The 23,736-nt window shown below is 35.7% G+C and overlaps 2 protein-coding genes across 4 annotated transcripts in view; both read left to right on the top strand.

The window, feature by feature from the left end:
* Positions 1-13,692, top strand: LOC144252841 (adhesion G-protein coupled receptor V1-like). Its single transcript, XM_077794925.1, has 9 exons — positions 1-43; positions 630-771; positions 3,586-3,848; positions 6,383-6,558; positions 7,255-7,379; positions 9,029-9,187; positions 9,369-9,436; positions 9,766-9,873; positions 13,429-13,692. The coding sequence occupies exons 2-9, from the start codon at positions 675-677 to the stop codon at positions 13,690-13,692; spliced, it is 1,260 nt and encodes a 419-aa protein (XP_077651051.1). The 5' UTR covers positions 1-43; positions 630-674.
* The window catches only part of LOC144252855 (ubiquitin-conjugating enzyme E2 E3-like), a 57,338-nt gene continuing 42,962 nt past the window's right edge, over positions 9,361-23,736 (top strand). For all 3 annotated transcript variants that reach the window (XM_077794932.1, XM_077794931.1, XM_077794933.1), the window contains exons 1-5: positions 9,361-9,436; positions 9,766-9,873; positions 13,335-13,428; positions 15,299-15,513; positions 17,268-17,317. In XM_077794932.1, coding sequence (XP_077651058.1) covers positions 15,323-15,513; positions 17,268-17,317 — 241 coding nt within the window. In that variant the 5' untranslated portion in view covers positions 9,361-9,436; positions 9,766-9,873; positions 13,335-13,428; positions 15,299-15,322. The remainder of the gene's footprint in view (positions 9,437-9,765; positions 9,874-13,334; positions 13,429-15,298; positions 15,514-17,267; positions 17,318-23,736) is intronic.

The raw sequence follows: 23,736 nt of genomic DNA on the forward strand, positions 1-23,736 counted from the left end.
TTTGGAAGCACAACTGGGGCTGGATTACATCTTCACCCCAGTGGTAGGTCTTGACATCTATCCCAGACGACCTTTATGCATTATTTTAAAATTACTGTTCCCTGAGAATTATAGTGACTTATGTCCTACGTAAATTGGTACACTATTATATAACCCAATTCACAGTAAATTAGAACAGATATTCATGTGGCAAAATAATTTTAGTATTTTAGTAAGTAATATAAATTTAGTCTTATTGTAACAATTATTCTGTGCAGATTAATTTTTCTATTGTAACAATTGGTATTGGAGAATACAGATCTTGTGTTAAGGAACTCATATCATTAGATGACCTTCTCAAAGTGTTTCTTATCTTGAAATTTTTATCCTTTATTTCATTGTGTTTAACTTACTGAAACACTTTGTGTTTTAAAAACTTTTTACTTTGTTTCTTAGTAACTTTTTCCCCTTAATCAGATGTTCAGCTTCTTCTTTTCCTCCATAAATTTTACTTTTAAAATAAAACACTGTCAATTTAAATAAATTAAGATAGCTAATTCTTTGTGTTCGAAACTATATTGTTTCATCCCAAACATTTTATTAAAAAATGTTTTTTTTAAATGATATTATTCCTTTTAACTTTTAACCAGAGTCTTCATTTTTCTGATGGAGAAAGACATAAAAATATAGAAATCATGATTCTTGATGATGACATTCCAGAAGGAGATGAAAAATTTCAGCTCATTTTAACAAATCCTTCTCCTGGACTGGAACTGGGGCAACAGACAATAGGTATTTGACAATTTCTTCTCCATAGCCACCTCTTTCTCATGCTTGTTTCCCTAATTTGGGGGAGAGACAGATTAGAGAGACCTCATGATTTCTACTTAGAATAAAAAAAAACATTTTAAATTAGGCATCTTGGAATTCTATGTCAGTGTTTTTGAATGGGTATATTTATGTAAAGAACAAAAAAAGAGTTAGTTGGTACTAAAGATACTATTGAGTCATTTCCACAATTTAGAATGTTCAAAACATGAACAGAGAGAATGCAGAAAATATGTCTCAAGTGATGGCTATAAAGGAGGAGGAGAAAAATAGGTAAAACAAAATAAAGGGAAAGAAAAAGAATGTATAAGAGAATTTGACTGTGAGAAGAAAAAAAAGGAGAGAAAGAGAAACAAGTAAAAAAAGAAACAAAACAAAACCAAAATTAACAAGACAAAAACACAGACCCTTAAGGGTCAATTCAAGGAAAAATAAACATGTTTAAAAAATGCTAAAACTGAGATAAAAAAAAAAACAAATGTATGTATGTATGTATGTCTACCAACGAATCACTCCAGCAAGAATACATACACACATGCACACTTAAAGAATCATCTCCACTTAGGTGTTTCAAAGTGTTGATAAAGGTGGATGTCGGTGCCTATCCTCAACTGTCATTCTGTTTCTTCTTGGGCTATGTATTGAGAGTAAGAGACACAACCTTGGTTGGGGGTTAACTCCTTCCTCTTTTTGTGTTGTTCACTAAACTGCCTACTGGGTTGGCCTAACATTGAAGTTGTTTGAAATAGCTTTCAGCTTCCCTGCTTACCATTATAAGACAGGAAGGAACGGGAAGTACTATCAACTGCAGTTTTGTGCAGACAGATAACATTGATGCACTCCGAGTGTGGAGCTTCTGCACAGTCCTAGTAGTGATGTTCTGGTGGCTAGGGCTTAGGTCTAATCAGAGCTTAAGGACTTTGTTGAGTATTATCTTCCCTGGAGAACACACATTCCTAGTGCCAGGCTGATGGCAATTGCTGCCAGGATCTCAGGAATCTCCCTAGAATTCTATTTGTAGGACAGGAAAGCCAGTCCTCTCCACGTGTTTCACGTCTCTATAAGTCTTACACACTCTGTTGCCCACAAACATGGCCTTCCCACACTTAGTCCCTAAGTGTATTCATACCCACTTGTTCAGTTTCATGACCTCTTCAGCTGGTTATGTGAGCCACCAGACTCAAAGGGTTAGTGAGTTGCACTCCCCTCTGTATTTCTTACTTGAATCACCATGGGTACAATATTCTCCATAACTCTTGCATTTGTGTTCTACTAGGTACACGTTGGGCCACATGATAGGACATTATGGCAGTTCTTGTTTGATCTTACAGGCTTCTGCAGCAGCAAACTGCAAGGTGGCCTCCTCAAGATGACTTCCATGTCAGGTTGAGAGAAACAGATTTCACAACAAGCACATTTCAAACAAGAGCCTGTTGTGCAGCCTCTGGATAGCTAAATTATGACTTTTTATCATCCATAGGTTTTTCCATGCCAATAGGTTGTGTCTCTCTATATATATATTACCCCTCCCCTCTGTGGCCAATCAGTGCTGCTGCTGCTGCTGCTACCAAGTTGACTCCAATGTACTCTTTCTTGTTCTTTGTTCAATGCATCTTCATTTCTATGTTTCTAAGAGACCATGATTGTCTAAAATTGAATTTCAGTTCCCTTTTTTTACCCACCTTGCTGAGAAGCAGTTCTCCTGCTGCTTGAGTGTGGAGTCATGGAGCAACTGGAAATGCAACCTTCCTCTATTCCACTATCTTGAATCTCTTCTAAATTTATATTTCAAACTCTTATCATAAGATAAGTTTTTTTCTTGTATCTTGTTAGTAGACAAGCATTTCATTTAAGGATGAAAGTTCTGGACCTTCTTTTCCATTACCTTTGCCTGACGGATAGCTCCAGGACATGTTGAGCAGTAGCAGTGCTGGCAGTCATCATTATCTTGTTTCTTTCTTTTTTTATTGTTATTATTAGTTGTTCAAAACATTACAAAGCTCTTGACATATCATATTTTATACATTTGATTCAAGTGGATTATGAACTCCCAATTTTACCCCATATACATATTGCAGATTCACATCGGTTACACATCCACTTTTTTACCTACTGCCATACTAGTGTATGTGGTATTCTGCTCCCTTTCCTATCCTCTACTATCCCCCCTCCCCTCCCCTCCCATCTTTTCTCTCTACCCCATCTACTGTAATTCATTTCTCTCTCTTGTTTTTTTCCCCTTTCCCCTCACTTCCTCTTACATGTAATTTTGTATAACAATGAGGGTCTCCTTTCTTTACCATGCAATTTCCCTTCTCTCTCTCTTTCCCTCCACCCTCTCGTCCCTGTTTAGTGGTGATCTTCTTCTCATGCTCTTCCTCCCTATTCTGTTCTTAGTTGCTCTCCTTATGTCAAAGATGACATTTGGCATTTGTGTTTTAGGGATTGGTTAACTTCTGTTTTTACTGGGAATGTTTTCACTGTTTCATCATTAAATTTGGTCTCTGCTGTTGACTTCTGAGAGGTAGCATCACATCAGGTTGACAAACCTACCTTCCATTCTAAGATTGCAGAGTATTTTCATATAATAAAGGAATATGAAATTTTATGTAATGCTTTAAAAATGACCTCTCTTTAAAAAAAAGGAAAAGGTACTCTTAAAATGATCACTTGAGGTCGAGAGTTGACCTTCTTTCCAATGAAATATCCACACTCATTTCAGCATTTATAACAGCCCTTCTTATTTTCACTTATCATTGAATATTTTTGTTTTGACAGCTGTAATTACCATCCTTGCTAATGATGATGGCCCTGGAGTTCTATCATTTAACAACAGTGAGCACTTTTTCCTGAGAGAGCCAGCAGCTCTCTATGTTCAGGAAAGCATTGCGGTCTTGTACTTTGTTCAGGAACCTGCACGAGGACTGTTTGGAACTGTGACAGTTCAGTTCATTGTCACGGAAGTGAATTCTTCAACAGAATCCAAGGACCTGACTCCTTCCAAAGGCTATATTGTATTAGAAGAAGGTGTTCGACTCAAGGTACAGTATGCAACTTTAATGAGGATGAAGCTTATAATTCTAATATTTACAAAATATTTTTTCCTGCATCCTCAAAAGAAGAAAAAGATATTTCCAACTTAGGTGAGAAATAAAGACACGATTAGATTATTATGTGACAAGTGCTAATGTACTATATAATATGTATAGAGGGCAACTGAAGGAATTTACTATTAATAGAGAAATATGGAAATAATAAAAATACACATTTTTTTATTTTAAATTCCAAACTTATTTAAATGGTATACTTCACTTTATATGTAAAGCATAAGCCAAAAAAGCTCCCAGCCTCAGTCAGTCATTTCTTTTTGCTATATTTTAATTAAGCAGCATGTAACTGCTGCTTCAAACTGTTTGAGAATAGGAATAGTGTTTTAAAGAGAAAAATCCTGGATTTGAGATTAATTATGAATGTGATCTATCCTTACATAAGTTTAGTTTCCCAACTTATTTTTCTATATATTTTCCATTCCTGTATATTGATTTTCTGTTCCTACTAAACTTTATTTTTAAAAATATAGTTGAAGTTTAAATTAGTTCATCGAATTATCTTTAGACATTTTTCAAGCTAGCTAAAATACTGCTTTAAAGAAATACATTTGGGGCTCGCCTGGCATGCGTGCGGCCCGGGTTCGATCCTCAGCACCACATACCAACAAAGATGTTGTGTCCGCCGAGAACCAAAAAATAAATATTAAAAATTCTCTCTCTCTCTGTCTCTCTCTCTCTCTCTCCCTCTCTCCCTCTCTCCCTCTCTCCCTCTCTCCCTCTCTCCCTCTCTCTCTCCTCTCACTCTCTCTTTAAAAAAAGAAATACATTTGCAGCCCTTTCCTCTAAACTAATTCATCTAACAATCAAATAACTTTCTCAATTTTAAGTTTTTGTAAAGTTCAACATATTTTTTGTTCATTTTTTAAACGTTCTTCCAAATTTAAAATCTTTGATTTCTTCAAAGACACACTTAAATTGTGAAAAATACAAAAGTTCAAATTTGAAGTATATTAAAATTTGTCATTGCTTTATTCACATTTTTCTCTTAATAATTTTTTTGTAATTTAAAATGTTTAAAATTTTTTTACTGTAATATTTTGTGTCTTTTTCTCGGCGTGTATTTAAGTAAAACTTTTGTTCATTTGGTAAATTAAACATTAGAGAAAATTAGATTAAATATTTTTGGCTCACACAACTGTTTTTGCTCCATGTTTTTATTTTGACATATAAATAGTAAAATGCACCAATTCCAAGCATATGGATTAATGATTTTAAACATAGTATACACACATATAATGACCTGTATTAGTCAGCTTTTCATCACTATGAACAAAATACTGATAAGAACAACTTAGTGGGGAAAGATTTATTTTGGCTTAGCGTTTCAGAGGATTCAGTCTGTGTCATCGGGCTCCAAGGTAGAATCATCTTGGTGGAAGGGTGGAGTTGAGGAAAGCTGCTCAGCTTATTGCACCCGGGGAAAACAGAAAGCAAGAGGAAAGTGCCAGAGAGAACCCAGACCTTTCCAGGAAAACCTCTATCCCTTGTGACCCACTTAATACAAGTAATCCATTCAGCCATCAGTGGATTAATCTACTGATGAGATCAGAGCCATCATGATTTATCACTTTCCAAAAAGTCTACCTCTGAGCAGATGAGACTTTGGACAACATTTCATATCCAAAACATAATACCTCCACTCAGATTAAAGATATTAACACTACTATTACCCAGATGGTTCTCTTGGCATCTTGCCTTTTCAAGAGGAAACCACTTTGTAATGTTTTAATTGACTCATTTTTGCTGATTCTTGAGCTTTGTATAAATAGGGCCTTATAGTATCTATTATTTTGTGTTTAGCTTCTTTCATGCTTCTTTCATGCTTCTTTTGTGTGGTTGCGGACATCCGTAGCTGATCCTTTTTTATTGTTGAATAGAGTTTTGTGGAACAGATCACCATTTATTTATCCATTTTCCTGTTGATGAACATTTGGGTTGTTTTCTAATTTGTTCCTACTATGGCTTTTTTGTAATATATATATTTTAATTGTCAATGGACCTTTATTTATTTATATGTGGTGCTGAGAATTCAACCCAGTGCCTCACACATGCTAGGGAAGTGCTACCCCTGAGCCAGAACCCCAGCCCCTCTACCATGGCTTTTTAATGGTGAATCCTAGACTACAAAGACATTAATGAAGTTATATAGCCAGAGCAGGATAAAAAAGTATCCCAAAAAAGGACATGAATTTAATATTTTAATATTTTATTCTGTGTTATTTAAAAATGTCATTTATTTTTTAGACACTTCCATGTAGTGTACCACAGTGTTGAAAATCCCAAAAGTAATAACATGAAAATCCCAAAAGTAGCTATCACATTATGGGGACCATTATTAAATAAAAAAGAGGTGCTGTTTTTTGAAAGACATTATTTTGGTTTCTAAAATGTTTAGTAAATTTCTCTGTATGTGTTTTGCAAATATATTCTATTCTAGTAACTTTACTTTTTTATTTTGTTTTCAGGCCCTGCACATTTCTGCTGTATTAGACACAGAACCAGAAATGGATGAGCATTTTGTTTGCACCTTGTTTAATCCGACGGGAGGTGCTAGACTAGGGGCTCAGGTTCAAACCTTGATAACAGTATTACAAAATCAGGCCCCTTTGGGGCTGTTCAGTATTTCTGCTATTGAAAATAGGTATAATTTATTTATAAGAAAATGTCACTTCTGAAAATAAGGAAGAAATAATTTTTGACATAAGAAAATGCAAAAGAAAATTGAGGTGTGATTATGTAAAGTGGACTTTTAAAATGAATTCCAGACTTAACCATGGCCTGCTTAATGGTGTCATCAGAATTCTTATTTTCTCATACTTCACACTTCTAGGAAAAGGCCTGCATTATTTTGTGATTTTAGAAATAAAAAGCAAGAAAAAATATAAAATATACTTGGTCACTGAATCCAAATACATGACTCTTTAAACATATTAAAATGATTATAATTATAAAATTTCCTTTGGAAACTGACAGATATTTATATACAGTATATTAAGAGATTTAGTTTTATTCTTATACTAAGAATTTCCTGTTTTTTCCTGTCAGATGTTTTTGATTTATGTGTGAAAAAATTCAAAAAAGACAGTTTTAAAATGTGTAATGTTAAATTACTGATCTTCAGTATTTTCTGATTATAAGTGTTGCATTTGTACTTAAAAAAAACTCCATAAATGAATATTTTCAAGCACACATTTGTCTTGAAAATATTCATGTATCAAATTTGTGCATGTCATTTGGGTTGTATAAATGTAGAAGCATATTAAGCATATGCTGGTAATGTGACATATATTTTAAATATGTAGAAATTATATTCTTTTTCTGTTTTCCACAATTTCAGAGCCACTTCTATAGATATTGAAGAAACCAACAGAATGGTATACTTAAATGTGTCGTGTACTAATGGCATTGATTTAGCTGTGAGTGTGCAGTGGGAGACGATATCTGAAACAGCCCTTGGCATGAGTATGTTTAGTTTTTTTATGAGAAAAAAATGCTGTAACTCAGAAATGTTGCATGTATAAGATTTACATTATTTCCATGAATTATAATTTATGGGTTTATTAAAAATGGGAAACAGATATTTAATTTTATTACTATATCCAAGAATATTTATTGAGTGCCTAGGAATGTTACTGAGCTCATGGAGCTTAGAATTTAAGGTGTACCAAAATAATAAGTAAAAATCAATGTGGAGGAATCAATTATGCAAAGAACTGGGTTGGAGGAACCTGGGAGACACGAGGGGGAAGCTTTAGAGGCAGGAAACTCAGGCATAAAAGGACATGTCATAATTGAAGAACCTCAGTGAATAGGGAGTACAGAAATAGGGGAGATGCAGAGATCATTGAAGAACTTGAGAAATATTTTATGGATGTCAATCTTTTATCCCAGAGTTAATGGAAAACCTTTGAGTGGTTTAGGCATGGGGAAGATGGTATGGTATGATCATGTTTGCATTTTTAAGTGTTATTCATAGGACCGTGTAAAGAATTGGTTGGTATAGCAGAGAAGAGAGGATGCATGGAGATGAGCAAAAGGGCAACAGATGATGGAAGTTTAGAGCAGGTGATGAACTGGGTGCAAGGGTGAGGGTGAGACCCAGATGACTCCTAGTTCCTCAGCTTGTGTGGTAGGATAGAGTGTCTTGCCACTGACTAAGAGATGTGTGAAAGAAGGCTAGGTGTTGTTTTGGCGAGGGAATTAAAATAAATCTGTTTTAGCACATTTTAAGTTTGAGTTCCTTTTGAGAAGGCGTTTATACTCAAAGGAAGGTCTCTGCTGCAAGATAGACTTAGGGATCTGACATGTGTTACTGTTTTTAAAGTCATGGACATTGATTTAACAATCTGAGAAGAGGAGCTCTAGACAGAGAAGGGAAGAAGACCCAGCCTGAAAATTGAAAAGCATCAGATTGAATGGCTAGGGATAGCAGAGTGATCTCACGAAGGGGATTTGGAGACCTGGTGAGAAATACAGGAGAAAACAGTAGATTGCAGATACTAGAAGAGTGTGTTAAAGGGTGGGAGACGGGCTGGGGCTATTGCTCAATGTCAGAGTGCTTGCCTAGCATGCCCAGGGTCCTGAGTCCAAACCCCAGTGCTGGAAAAAAGAAAAGAAAGAAATAAAACATGTTTTAGCATATTTCCCTTTAAAATTACAGTTAGCAAGTATTTATATTTAAATAGACCTTGGGAAAGTTCATATGGCTATAGAGTGAAGTATTAGTACTCCTTTTGTTATCCATAATTGTTATTTTAAGTTACTATTTTTAAGTTTTCTAGCCTCTTTCTCTCTCTCTCTCTCTCTCTCTCTCTCTCTCTCTCTCTCTGTCCCTCTCTCTCTCTCTCTCTCCCTGTCTCTCTCTCTCTCTCTCTCTCTCTCTCTCTCCCTGTCTCTCTCTCTCTCTGTCCCTGTCTCTCTCTCTCTCTCTCTCTCTCTCTCTCTCTCTCTCTCACACACACACACACACACACACACACACACACACACACACACACCATGGGGAATTCATTTGTATTGAAGTCATTAGTCTCAATGTTTAAATAACAAATTAGAGCAGATAAGTTTGAGAAGGAATTATGCACTGGTAAATAATGATTTATGTTTTTTAGGGGGAATGGATGTTGTCTTTTCCATATTTCAAAGTTTTTTTGGACAAGCCAGTTTCTGGCTGGTGTTTCTTTACTTTGGAAGATTCAGTATATGGTATAATGTTAAGAAAATCATCATTTACTATTTACCGATGGCAAGGGATTTTTATTCCAGTAAAGGTAAACATTGCTTATTTTTTTCCACAGTGCACAAAATAAAATATACAAGTAAATGTGAGATACATTATGAGTTAACTGTTTTTTGTAATTCTCATTTTCTAGGATTTAATGAAACAAAATCCTAAAACTTGTGAGGCCGTTAAGATTGGTCTTTCCCCCTACTTTGTAATTACTCATAAAGAAAGAAATGAAGAGAAGTTTTCTGTTAACAGTGTGTATACCTTCACATCTGGATTCCAGTTATTCCTGGTAAAAACAAAATCTTCATTTTATATTGCTTTACCTAAAAGAAATTCAGATTTGTAAGACTGATCTAAATGGATGACAATGTATATTCTATGTTAATGAGTAACAGAACTTTTTGCAAGTTGATACAAATTGTAGCATGTATCTTAAACGGGGGCTATTTTTGTTGGCTTGAAATGATGTATGCTTATGATATATGCATACCTAGTGATCAGAATAGTTTTAAACATCGAGTCTTAAACATCAAATACTAACTCATTAGTATAATATTTAGTGCCTTTCTGAGTTAAACTCTTTAAATTTTTATTCCCACTTTTCTGTCTTCCTTGCAGGTGCAAACAATCATTATTTCTGAGAGTTCCCAAGTAAGATATTTTACTTCAGACAGTCAAGATTATTTAATTGTTGCAAGTCAAAGAGAGGATTCCGAATTAACTCAGGTTTGAATCTTTGAAAATGAAGATCTCCCCAACTTTTAAAAAAATACTGTAATTGAAAGTTATGAGGTAGGGTCTAGAGATTTGGTATAAAAGAAAACCATAGTTTGTGGTAAAGTAGTAAAGGAGAATATGAATATTTATTGGTCCCAATTAACTTTTAAACAACAGTTATGAATATTATATGTTCTTCAAGAGCCAAAGCAAATGTAATCATAAACATGAACATTTAATAAGAATTTAATTGAGTTGGAAAACATTATGGAGGAAAATCACACAGCTAGATAGATGGTATCACTAAAAATTCATGATTAACATTACCAATTGGGCACTCAGCATCACCCCAGAAATTTCACATTTTTCTAGCACACTACATCTTATAATCTCCTTAATGCTTAATTGATAATTTTTGTCTCTGGTGCTTCTGTACATGCTTCTTATCGCCTCATTTTCAACTAATGACCTCAGTGAAATGAAAGTCACTAGAGGGAGAGTACTTATTTTCCCAACACCAAATTCAAAATTCCACTTAAAAGCCAGTGTTGCCCCTCCCTCCTGCTGCAGCGGAGGAGTGTCCTTCTGGAGAAGCCCTTCCTTTCACATGGCTGCCCCTCAGCCTTCATAAGGTTTAGTTATTCCCTCCATAGCTGGCATTTCTTTCTCCACGAAATTATTACAGTTGGCATAAATAGTTGAGAATTGTTCAGTTTACAACGAAATCCCTTGATCTCTTCCCTTTCTGATTTCTTTTTTTTCATTTATTTTCTCTCCTTTTCGGTAGGACGTTGTGAGAGAAGTGTCAGCTAGCTTTATCTACTTCTCATGCTCACCCATGGCGACTGGGTTGCCAAATCTAGTGGATATGTTTATCACTGTCATATACAACTTCCCACCAGCATGAGACTTAGTCATACCCAAATCTCATCCTCCTCTACTCTTGCTTTGTGATACCACAAGGCTTTCCTTCTTAAGAACTCTGTCTGCTCAGTCTCCATTGCTGGATCCTCCTCCCTTTTCTGAATCAATATGTCTTAGAGTATTCCATAATTCAGTTTTGGTTCATATTTCTTCTTTCTTTTCACCTACTCTGGGAAATTTCATCAGTTCTGTAGCTCTTCGTAGGAACATTAGGCTAGCTTTACATATCAGCTGTAGGCTAATGTCTTTCAAATCATATCTGCAACCTTTCCTCTGTAGTCCAGACTTGAATGTCTAACTGCCTATTGATGCATCCACTTAAATATATTTTAGGAGTGTGTTATAATGTATATCAAGCTGAACTGTAATTAATTTTCTCTATGAAACTGTGCTTGAGTATTTGCTTTTATCTCGGGAAGTAGTAACCTCAGAAATGCAAGTGCTCAAGGGAGAATTCTGTGATATATTTTGTTGAATTACCCCCTTTTTTTTCTTTCACATCTAATTGATCATTAAGTGTTTTTGAATCTGTGTCTCCATAATATTTTTGAGTGTAGACATTTCTTTCCACCTCAGCTCATCTCCATCTAAGCGTAGTTCTTATCTTTTCTTACCTGAACTGCTAGTCTCCAAGCAAGTCTCTGAAGTTCTCTGATCTCCTCAGATTCATTCTCTATTGGTAGCGAGAGTAATCTTTTAAAAATATTGATTCATGTTACTCATTTAAAAAATTTAGTGATTCCCAATGATAATAAATTTAGCATTAGTTAGTATACTATATATGTAGGATAACCATATTTCTTCTAGCCCAGGATAGCACTGGATCATGCCATGTCCTTGTATAATTATTATTAATATTTCAATCTCTAAAGAACCCCTACATGAATGGTAATTGTATGGTCACCCAAGAAAGGATACTTCATGACCTCCCCTTTCCTGTCTTGACTCTTCAACCCCTTAGCACTGTCAGCTTTCTGGGCTAGTTTTTATTCAGAGCACCATAACCATCTGTATCTTAGAAACTGTCATGTCATTCCTTCTAACTTCATTCCCCTAATACATACATTTCTTTCATCATATCATCCTGACTTTTGGCTTCAGTACCAGTTTTAATTTATGGTCATCATTTGTTCAGTTATTGCTATGTGAGTTTTTGCCTTTTCCTCATCGTTAATAAGAGTGATAAAGGAGGAGGTCAGTGTACCCAGGCTCCTAGCTTAATGCTTGTCTCAAAAGTCCTAACTGTTGACTGCATAATTATTAATTTTTCTTTTTTAAATTAGAGCTTTATAGTTATACATAGTAGTTGAATTCATCCTGAAAAACTCATACATGCATGGAAATCTATTTTAGTTCATGATATCCATTTTTCCCTCCTCTTTTTCCCTTCCATCCTCCTTCCCCTCTCCATCCCTTTCCTCCACTCTGCTAGACTTCCTTTCACTTGTCTATTATTTAATATTTGATTCATTTGTATTATCCTTTCCTTACCTCCTCCTTTCCTTATTTTACTCTAGCTTCTGCATATAAACTTTGAGTTTCTGAGTTTGGCTAATTTCACTTAACATGATATTTTCCATTTTCATCCATTTACCAGCAAGTACCATCATTTCATTCTTTTTTATGGCTGAGTAAAACTCCATTGTGTGTGTGTGTGTATGTATCATAATTGTGATACATATTAAGAATATATATATGTATATGTATATATGTGTGTGTGTGTGTGTGTGTGTATATATATATATATATATATATATATATATATATATCCCTGCAGTGTGTCAATCTTATGTCTCTCTGGAAAAATACCAAGGAGTGGGATAGCTAGGTCATAGGGTGGTTCCATCTCTAGGTTTTTGAGGAATTTCCATACTGCTCTTCAGAGTGGTTTAGTAGTCACACCAACCATGTTCAAGTGTACCTTTCCCCCCCCCAACATCGCCAGCAATTATTATTCATATTCTTGAGCAGTGCCATTCTGACTGGGTTGAGATTACATTGTATTGTAATTTTGATTTATATTTTCCTGATTGCTGTTGAACATTTCTTTCGTATATTTGTTGGCCATTTGTGTTTCATCTTTTGAGAAGTTTCTGTTTAGATCTTTTGCCCATTTATTGATTGCATCATTATTATTATTATTATATTATATTTGGTGCTAAGCTTTTTTTAATCTTCTGGATATTAATCCCCTATCAGAAGAATAGGTGGCCAAGATTCTTTCCCTTTCTGTCATCTCTCTCTTCATGTTCTTAATTGTTTCCTTTGCTGTAGACAAGCTTTTTAGTTTTATGGCATTCATTTATTCTTCATTTTATTTCTTGCACTTTGGGGGTCTTGTCAGTATCTATATGATGGACTATGGAGCCTATGTTTTCTTCTAGTAGTTGTAAAGTTTTTGGTCTAATTCCCGAGTCTTTGATCCATGTTGATTGGGGTTTGTATAGGGTGAAATAGAGGGGTCTGTTTTATTTTTGTATACATAGCTATCCAGTTTCCTAGCACCATTTGTTAAAAAGGCTGTCTTTTGTCTGTCTAAAATATAGTTTTGACAGATTTTTCAAATGTCAGATGGCTGTAAGTATGTGGATTTGTCTCTGCATCTTCTCGCTGTGGCTGCTGCTTCCTTCTTGCTGCGAGGTAAGGAAGAGGGAGGGTGTGGGTCTTCGTGGGGGTGGCAGCCAGGGGGGCGGGGGCGACTTCAGCGGCCTGCCGCCGCCTAGGTCCTGCCGCCGCCTGGGTCTCAGTCCTGCCAGGACCACCACCGCCTCGGGGTCTCGGTCCTGCTGCCGCCTGGGTCTCAGTCCTGCCAGGACCACCACCGCCTCGGGGTCTCGGTCCTGCCGCCTCCTCCTGCCGCCGCCTCGCTGCGGCGGCGGCTGCTTCCTTCTTTCCTCGAGGTAAGGAAGAGGGAGGGTGGGGGTCGGCGTGGGGGGTCAGCTTGGGGGTGGCAGCCAGGGGGGCGGGGAGGGGACGACTTCAGTGGCCTCGCCTTCCTGCCGCCTCCGCCTCCTTCCTGCCGCCGCCGCCTCGTTCCTGCCGCCTCCGCCACCTAGTTCCCGTTCCTGCCGGCGCCGCTGCCTCGTTCTCGTTCCTGCCGCCACGATTGAGGTCGGCTTTGGGGGCAGCTAGGGCTGTGGTAGCGGCGGCGGCAGCTTCCTTCCCGCCGGGAAGTAGGGCAGCGGGGATGGTGTCCCCGTGGGCTTTGGCTGGGGCGGTGGCGGCGGCAGCTTCTTTCCCGCTGCAGGTAAGGCGGCGGGGCTGGGGTCCACGTGCGGGGCAGTAGGGGCGGCGGCAGCTTCCTTCCAGCGGCAAGGTAGGGCGGCGGGGCTGGGGTCCTGGGGGGTGGGCAGTTAGGGCAGCTGTGGCCATAGTTACATTCACGCCAGGAAGTAGGGCAGCGGGGATGGTGTCCCCATGGGCTTAGGCTGGGGAGGTGGCGGCGGCAGCTTCATTCCCGCCGCGAGGTAAGGCAGGGTCCTGGGGTCCGCATCGGGGCAGTAGGGGCGGCGGCAACTTCCTTCAGGCGGCAAGGTAGGGCGGCGGGGCTGGGGTCGTGGGGGGTGGGCAGTTAGGGCGGCGGCAGCAGCTAGGTTCACGCCAGGCGTCCACGCCACCGGTGTCCCCGAGCTGCGGGGCCTTTTGGCTGCTCCTATTACTTGCCCGCTGGGTCTGCGAGCTGTCGGTGGGTGACCTTCCCCACAAAGGGCCGCGGAGCTGCGTGGACGCTGGCAGCTGCAGCGACAGCGGCAGTGGCTCGCCTATGAGGGCGCAGACATTTGTTGCAGTTCTTGGGGCTTTGTTGTTTTCCTTGGGCTTTTACCCTTCTTTTGGTTAATTTTGGATAAAATGTCCCCCGTGATGTAAATATTGAGCAAGGAACCTTGGTGACGTGGGGAGCTTTGCCGAAAGTGCAGTTTGGATTCTGCTTTTCCCATGGTGGCGGCTGGATGAATCTTCACTGCTGGCTGTGGAAAAGGCTAGGGAGGCTTGTTAGTTGAGTTTTAAATTTCCCAGTGTTGTGTTTAAAGGTTTTACGTGCATAGAAGAGGAATGTTCACCTTAAATAAGCATATGAGCGGTTGACAGGGAATGTTTTCCTCTGGGAAAGGGAATTTGGTAGCTCTGACCCATGTCAGTCTGTGAATATTTAGACGTGTAGTGACTTTTTAACATTTTTCATAAAAACCTGTTATTTACAGTTATGTTGTTAATACTCCTTGCCTTAAGTTCCCCGGCAAATCTTTTTCATGCCTTCTGAGAAAGTAGACAATTCATAGATTATCCAAGGAATGGAAAAAAATGTGAGTGGGTGATTTCGGACAATCCCTGAGAGCTGGCATTGTAAGATTCATCCTATCCCCAGTAACATTTTCATACAATAAATGTGAACACTTTTGAAGCCTTTTTATAAAGATACAATTTGGGAATGATATTAAGATAAGGAAAAGCTGTTGATTGATTTCTTAGATTAACATTTCTTCCCTCTTCTCTTTCCTCTTTAAAAAAGTTTTTCAAGTGATAACTTCATCAAATGGCCAGTGATAAGCAAATGTCCGATGATGACAGCCCCAGCACCAGCAGTGGCAGTTCAGATTCGACCAGCAACACCCTGCTGCTCCAGAGCCTGAAGATCATGAAGAAAGAACCTTCTGCCACCCAGGGGAAGAAGAGCACCAAACTCTCTCGCAAAACCACTGCTAAGTTATCCACTAGTGCTAAAAGGTAACATTGTCAGGTTGTCTTTCAAGCAATTGGATGCTTTTATTTTTACATCAAGAACAATACTCCAGAAATACTTCATGACCAATTTTATTTGTACTTGAATGAATTGTCATCCTTTAGGGAGCATGAAAATATCCTCACTAAAATTATGCTTCTAAGCAAACTTATTCTGTACTTTGGTAATTTCAGCAAGAGTCCTAGAGACTGAATTCTCATCCTGACAGTTTAAGGAGTTGGCAAGGAAAATTTGTGAAACTGAATTAGATGGTACATTGGGGATGTTTCCTTTTGTGAGTTATACTCTTGAGTGAAATTAGCGTGTGTCCATGTGGGTGTCAGTCCAGGCATCTGTGGTGGCAACTTCATAAAAGGAAATATGTCACTTTTCATGAAAGGAAATGATCAAAAAAGTTTATATTTGCTAAAAAATGTTGAATGTCAGGCCTTGGCTTTTTTTGAAAGCAGATTTTAAATTTGCTTAGTTTTACAAACAAGTCTTTAAATCCTGCATAATAGGTATAATTTTTTTTGTAGTTATAGTTATCCCTGTTTGTTCTTGTGAGAACAAATAAAATGGAAAAGTAGCCATTAACAATCTCAGGTGTCACTTTGCTGTTAAAACTTTGCACATCTTTAAAACTCCTGGATGTTCTTGACATAGTAGTGAAAATCAACAGCAGGAAAAAAAAACATTTTGTTGGTTATAAGTGAAAGATTATTTGTTTCCTGCTGACTTTTATTTTCTATTATGGCAAAAAAAATCCATCAATGGGACTCCATCAGTGATAGTGGTTGTGTTGAGTAGAACTCTTGTATCAAACATAAAGTGTACCTATAGCATTACCTAATGTTGATGTTTTGTGGTTTTTCATTGATCACAACTAAAAGAAAAAGGAAATATAAAAACTGATCAATTATTGCATTTTATAGTGATTCATGTTCTTATTTTTCTATACATTTTCACAGTCATTGCACCATTAATCAAACACTAATGAACTTGAGAATATTGTATTGAATAGCAGCAGTCTTTGAAATAATTTAAAATTCTTCTCAGTATGTTGTAATCTTGTGGAGAGAACATTAAACAACTTTTGAAAACATTTTAAATTTCAAGAAAATCAGAGAAATGCTCTTTTTCCCCTTACCTTAAGGCCCTCTTTCCTCCAAGAGTATGAAATTTAAATTTGCGTGCTGTACCTAAGATCAGAGAAAAGAAATGGTTAAGTAAGATTGCTAAAATAGTCCTTGGAAGTTTTTCATTGGTAAAGGTATTTGTAAATTTTAAACTTTTTTTAAACAGATAAAATATTGACAAAACTATTAATGTGCTCTTGCAATAGCTTTCTAATTTTTACCACAGTAAAAGTGGATTGAAGTCATTGTCAAAAATATTCTAGTGCTTTTCCTCCTTCTGTTTTGTCTCATTTGCATATAAGCTTGAAAAGAGAATTTCTTTGGTAAAAAGAGTTTTAAAATAGATTTTACATCGTTTTGTTGAGTAGTAGTGGAGGACTTTCTCAAATCAGGTGTAAATGACTTACCTATTTACAGTACCAAGTGAGAAAAAAGCTGCAATTTTCTGTTAAGGAGTTTGGGTTATGCCTCTGAGAACAAAGAGGAAGCAGCCATGTTAGCATTACTGAAGGCAAAACCAGCCTTGCAGTTACCTGCATGATGGTAGAGGGCATTCTGATTTTCTGGTTAGTCTGTAGACTGTCTCAAATCCTTTTTGTCTGTTCCCATTTCACTAATAGAATTCAGAAGGAGCTAGCTGAAATAACCCTTAACCCTCTCCTAACTACAGGTAAGAAACAAATTTTGTTATTTTGATTTCTAAATTGTGGAATGATATCAGGAGATGAATGTATTATCCTTGTATGTATGTGCAGCAGAAGAGGCTAGCTAGCTATGTTTGCTTCCTTAAAACTTTGCAAGTGCTTTAAACAAAAATTTCCTAGGTGAATTAAATTAAATTAGGGGAAAAACACTGTTTAGCATGTATCATATATTCTGTACTTATGAATATACTGATCTTGTGCTTCTTGCTGAGATTTGTTTGAGTGGTGTTGATTTTTCTGTTGTTTTTCTGTGGAATACATTTATTCACAAGTATTTTGTAGAAACCTGTAAGGTTTTAAGTTTTAAAGTTAATGTTTGAGTGCAATCTGAACTGATTTTCCAAATTTAGAAATTGTTGAATATGGTGTTACAAAATGTGAAAGCATTAAACAGGAGTATAGTTGTTTTTGTTTGATTTATTCAGTAACTTGCCTAAAGGACAAATTTTATGTGCTAAGCTATGGTTGTAGTTGTTATTTTCTAGAAAACACATTGTTGGAATTATTTACATTTTAAACAAATATCCTAATGACTTGGGAAAATTCTTAGAAGTAAATTAATTGGAATTGTGAGAAGAATCAAATTCAGTGGAACTCAGACTTTAAGATTGGTTGACAAATTGTATTAAAAGTAGCTGGTTGATTTTTTTCATTTGTGTCTTATATAGTGTTCTGTTTATTTTTGAATGGTGACTGTATGGTTTACAAAATTTATCAAATTTAGAGAGCAATATTATAAATAAATTGCATAGAAATATGTGCTCAAGAATGAGAGGGGAAGGGATGCTAGAATTAAGGCAGTGTTATGATTTGATATAAAAATGTTTTGGTGTTTAACCTGTGTTTTTGCTACAAATTGTGTTTGCTCATGTTGATCAGCACCATCTCTGAAGTCTACTTGAGACATAATAAAGAAAAATCCATTTGCTACTTATTGTGTGTGTTAACCAGATTCCCAGATAAGGGGGATCTGATCCTGATTTATCCAGTGAATTAACAGTTTTGCTTATATTTGTAGTCACAGCCATTTCAGTTTAAAAAGCAGACATGAATGTGAACTAATTATAAACAGAGTGGTATGTCAGATCTCAAAATATTACTTAAAAAGTATACTCCTCAATAGTGTAGCCACTAGCCACATTCTGACTATGGACCAGGTTGTTGTGGTTAGTTGAAAATGTGATATGCTGTAAGTGTGAAATGCATACTGGATTTTTACATCTTGAAATAATATTTGGCATGTTTAGTAAGTGTTTTAAAAATTGTATTTTTATCATCTTCGCATAGTTATTAGAAAATTCAAAATTACATGTGTAACTTGTATTATAATTTTGTTGAACAGTATTGCTTTAGAGAAGAAGTAAATCAGTATTTCTTTTACCCTTCTAAATGGTGTGTCAAATCTGTACCATTTAGGAGGTCAAGTTAAATTTGCTCTGTGGAAGAATCACTTAACTTTCAGAATATATTCTGATAATTTCTGTTGATTTTCTGCAAATGGCTTAAACCAGTGTATGAATTTACATCTAGAGAACATAGTAGACATATTGAATACTTTCAGAGCAGTAATTTACTAGTACATTTGGTAAAGGAATGTACTTTAAGTGTTTAACCCAGGACTGTTTCCACAAGGTCACAGGATTATTTTAGATGAAATAAAATAATCTAAAATAATAATAATATTTCTGTGAAATAGAAAGTAAGTTTCACTTATCGCATATTTTTTTCTCTTTATATACCAGATTTCATTTAGGTTCATGAAATAATGCTTAACATTTAGTGATTTAACTATTGAAGCAGTAAAACTTTGGGCTTGCTTGTGCACAGTAACATGGAATACTTATATCTATTTTCTTTTGTCACAGTCTTTGGTGACTGTTGGCTATTGAAAAGGACATCTTTTAACTTCTCTAGTTCTTTAATATCTGAGTTTCTTTGTGGCTGTGTAAGTGATTCAGGAAAAAAAAAAACAAATGTAAAATACAAGTTTCTTAGGAAATTAGAAGTTGTTTCTTACTACTTTGGGGAGAGACTTTTTTCCATACACCTCATATGTAAAATAATGCAGATGCTTTTGTGTGTCTTTGGATTCTTCTGGGTAGAAGGTTAGTTCTTGTAATTTTGATAGAAAAGCCTACATTTGTATTGTGTTTTTGCTTTCATGCCAGAAAATGCAATAGATTGTGGTATTATATTTCTTTTAACTCATAGCTGCATAAATGAGAATTTTAGCTTTATGGTAATTGTATTATTTAGATTTGTTAATTTATGTTGTAATTAAAAATGGGATTCCACAGTCATAAGTATATTTAGAATTTGTGTGTTAATATTGCATGAGACCTTTGAAACCTTATGCTTGCTACTTCCAGGTGCAATTATTTAATTATGGCTTTTGGTAAGGTGTGTGTGTGTGTGTGTGTGTGTGTGTGTGTGTGTGTAAACTTGTCAAAGTATGTGGCAGTTAATTATCCCTCAGGGAAGAAATGTTAAGTGTATCTGGGTACATTCAGGAAAATGTTGAATGAGATATAGGAAAACCAGAATTACTTGTACTAGGGAGATTTGTCTTAAATCCCATCTTTTGTTTTAATTAATAAGTTATTATTTAGTTACATAATTAGGTCTAATATACACATCCAGGATGGCCTTTGAAAGATATCATTGTCAAATTAAATGCATGACTTTAAAAGTGTTTGATTATATGTCAATAGGAATACTTCTTTTTCTTTTAGTAAACAAGGTTGATAAAGATTTAATTTCTAATGATTTGATGGTATTTTAGGTTTTAAGTATTGAAGGCCTGTGGGCCAATGCATTTTAAACACAGGGAAATAATATATGTTTTTTGGTTTACTTTTATACTTTTTACATTCTATATTTTAGATTACGGTATAAAAATCAATTCACCAGTGAGCATGAAGGGAAATTATTATGAACATCCCTTTGTTTTACAGAAAGTTATGGACGAGAGTTGTTTAGTAATGTGTTGACATTTACGTTCTGTTTATCAAAGGATGTGCTTCCTTTTCCACTTAGAGTTAGCACTTGTGTAAACAGCAAAAGTTTGGAAAGGTGCTGGATTTCTAAGTTAACCTTGAATTTCTTTTCCTGTATAGAGGGTACAAACATGTACTCCTAAATATTAATGGGTTTGGACTGAATCTATGTTAAAGAAGATATTTAAGAGTAATTGTAAATCCTTTTTGGATGAATGGAAGGCCTTATGGGGGGTAGATATTACAGTTTCAAGTTTATATTAATCATATGTTGACTATCAAAACCTGAAATTAGCTACTATAATACTTGTAAATACTATAATACTTGCAAATTTTGTTAACTTCCCTTTTTTAAAGAGAGAGAGAGAGAAAGAGAGAGAGAATTTTTTAATATTTATTTTTTAGTTATCGGCGGACACAACATCTTTGTTTGTATGTGGTGCTGAGGATCGAACCGGGGCGCACGCATGCCAGGCGAGCGCACTACCACTTGAGCCACATCCCCAGCCCTTAACTTCCCTTTTTAAAAGAAAGAAAAAGAAGTAGCATAAGTTCTAAATCAGAAGTTGGCAATTTGCACGTAAGAGTAATTTTCTGAGTATAAACTGTGTTTCTGATGGTTGCCATATCTCTCACTATTGTCCAGTGTAGATTAGAACTTTGCTAATTAAAGGGTGATCTTCAGACTAGCAACATCTGTATCACAGGTGTGATTGTTAAAAATCAGAATATTGTTTTCCCCTAACCAGAAGTACTGAGTCCGAATCTGAATTTAATAAGATTGCTAACTGAATTGTGTGTCTATTGAGGTTGGAAAAATCCTGCTACTGAAGCCAGACTGTTCAGATCCATGCTGTGCCACTATTGGCATGCCACTTTATATAAGTTACGGGATATTTTTGTTCTTCAGTTTTCCAAGTTGTAAAATGAAGATTAAGTTGATCTCCCCATTGTATAATTATTGTGAGGATGAAATGAATTTGTTGAAAGTTTTGTTTACCACATAAATTGGATCCCTAAAGTGGATACAGCATGATAAAAGTAGGTGAGACAGTTTAGCAGCATGCCCTCACTCTTGCTGGTGTTTGCTCCAGTGCATCCACATCCTACTTATTGGAAAAATTACATCTTAATTCATCATCTAATTACTGAGTACATATCAAGCAGTTTGTTTTTAATGTGAATAAAAGCAGGTTTTTTTTTAAAACTTGAGTTAAAACAGAAAATTAGCCTAAAAGTGTTGATCATAGATGAACAAATACTCAATCCCTTCCAAAAAATATGTGTAAACTTAATGATACTTTAAAAGAATGCCTGGGATTGGGGCTGAAGCTACTGGCAGAATGCTTGCCTAACATGTGTGAGGCACTGGGTTTGATCCTGAGCACCATATAAAAAAAACATAAAATATATGCATTCTGTCCATCTACAACTACAAAAAAGTGTTTTAAAAAATATTTATAAGAATGCCATGACTATGACTGCCCAGTAAAGTATAATAAATTTTTTAGATAGTTGTATTAGTTACTATTTTCCCCTCTTTAAATATCCCATTTTAAGAGTTTGTGATTTTATTCAGAATGCAGTAATTTCAATATTTGTAAAATTTACACTCATAATAGTATAGTTTACCAATTACTTCAACATAATGTAGTGTAATTCCAGGCAAAACAGTGAGTTGGAATTTGAAAGAAAATATTAAATAACTCATATTCTTTACTTTTTTCATAATTGTGATATTTAATATTATTCACTTAAAGATTATTTAGCTATCATTTCTATTTGCTTATAGAAAGTAGTTGATAATTACAGTAATTCTAATTGTGTCCAACTACAACTAAAAATTAAATTTTAAAAAAAGAATTCTGTTTGGGCATTTCATTAGAATTTAAAAGATGAAATATCTTTAACATTTAATGTTTCTTTTGCATCTGGATCACGGAAGTTTTTGCCTCTTCCCCATATTCATAGTCTAGGAGATAGTTGACAATACCTGGAGACATTTTGCTTTTCAAAACTTGGGGAAAAAGGCTCTAGCATACAACAAAGAATTGTCTCCCTTCAGGAGATCTTAATGAAATAAAACATATATATGTTTCTGTTATGTTTTACTAGGAATATTGAAGTAACTTGTGACTACAGAATGGGAGTCACCTTTGTATTGTCTTAGTGATGAAAATAAAAACCAAATGAAGAGCATGGCTTTCTCACCAGTGTGTAATTTAGTGTCAAAATCTAATATAATGTAATCATAACTTTCTGCAATCATAGAAAGTAATGTAATTGCCTCTTCGGAAAAATGTGAGAAGAGAGTATCAATATCAAATTTTGAGAAATGTTAAGAATAAGGGAAGCATCTGGAAGAGATGGGAAGGATCAGTCTCTAACCACAAATTTTGCACACCTCTAGTTCTCCCACCTCCTACCACATATCTGGCTTTGTAAAACTTTACTTTTTATTTTTTGCCTTAGATAACTTAGCTAAAAATTATTCCAAAATTATGTAAAATAAATGTAATTTTCCATTATTAAACTTTTGTTTTCCATAACACATTAAAAGGAAAATTAAATAATAAAAACAGACATAATAAATTCTTGTTTGATATAATCATTTAAATATCTTTTTTAGACAGCAGTAATTCAAACAAAAAATACTTCCCTTACTTAAAATGTAACATTTTATATTAATGAATCAGGAGGCTAAAACACTAAAATTGTCAGACTCAGTAAATCCTTCAAATATTTCATCTATAGAGGCACAGTAAACACTTAGTGTAAATTATAGAAGGTTTTTTAAAATATATAAATTCCAGGTCAAAATATATCAAATCAAACATATATCAACTTTACTTCTCAATTTACTTCTCTATGTAATCATATTTTGTTGACTCTAAATAACATTGTCTGGTAACTGATAATGACATTAAAATTTGTATCATCTCTCTGCTAAAATATAGTAAACTCTACTCTGAGCCCCTCATTCATAGGTCTTACATCTGTTATCCCATCGTCAGCAATAAAGCCAATGAGATTATTCTAAAATATAAATGTCCCCATGTTATTCTTGTCTTTGCTTTTTAAAGGACCAAGCAATGTACTCTCTAATTTCTCTTTTGCCTATTTTCCCTTTGTTGTAGAATTATATTGTGCATTTCAATCAAATTAAAGTCTTTCAGTTCCCTTAACTGTCTAATATATTTCTAGTTAGGCAGATGATGATGCACCTCCTGAAATCCTATTTTCTTTTCACAGACCTCTCAGTCTCACTCTTCTCCATCTGGAAATATCCAACTCCTCTTTGGGATCCTTATAAAATCTCCCTTTTGTGAACATACACTTTATACAGTCTCCTTGATGACTTGCTGCTTCCCGTCAGTTCTATTTTGGAA

The sequence above is a fragment of the Urocitellus parryii genome, unplaced genomic scaffold (assembly GCF_045843805.1).
Source record: "Urocitellus parryii isolate mUroPar1 unplaced genomic scaffold, mUroPar1.hap1 Scaffold_61, whole genome shotgun sequence".
In the NCBI taxonomy this organism is placed as follows: Eukaryota; Metazoa; Chordata; class Mammalia; order Rodentia; family Sciuridae; genus Urocitellus; species Urocitellus parryii.

Coding starts and splice junctions, on each gene's coding strand:
- LOC144252841 (XM_077794925.1), top strand. CDS start 675: ATGATTCTTGATGATGACATTCCAGAAGGAGATGAAAAATTTCAGCTC. Junction 772..3,585: donor ACTGGGGCAACAGACAATAG/GTATTTGACAAT, acceptor TTGTTTTGACAG/CTGTAATTACCATCCTTGCT. Junction 3,849..6,382: donor AAGAAGGTGTTCGACTCAAG/GTACAGTATGCA, acceptor TTTTGTTTTCAG/GCCCTGCACATTTCTGCTGT.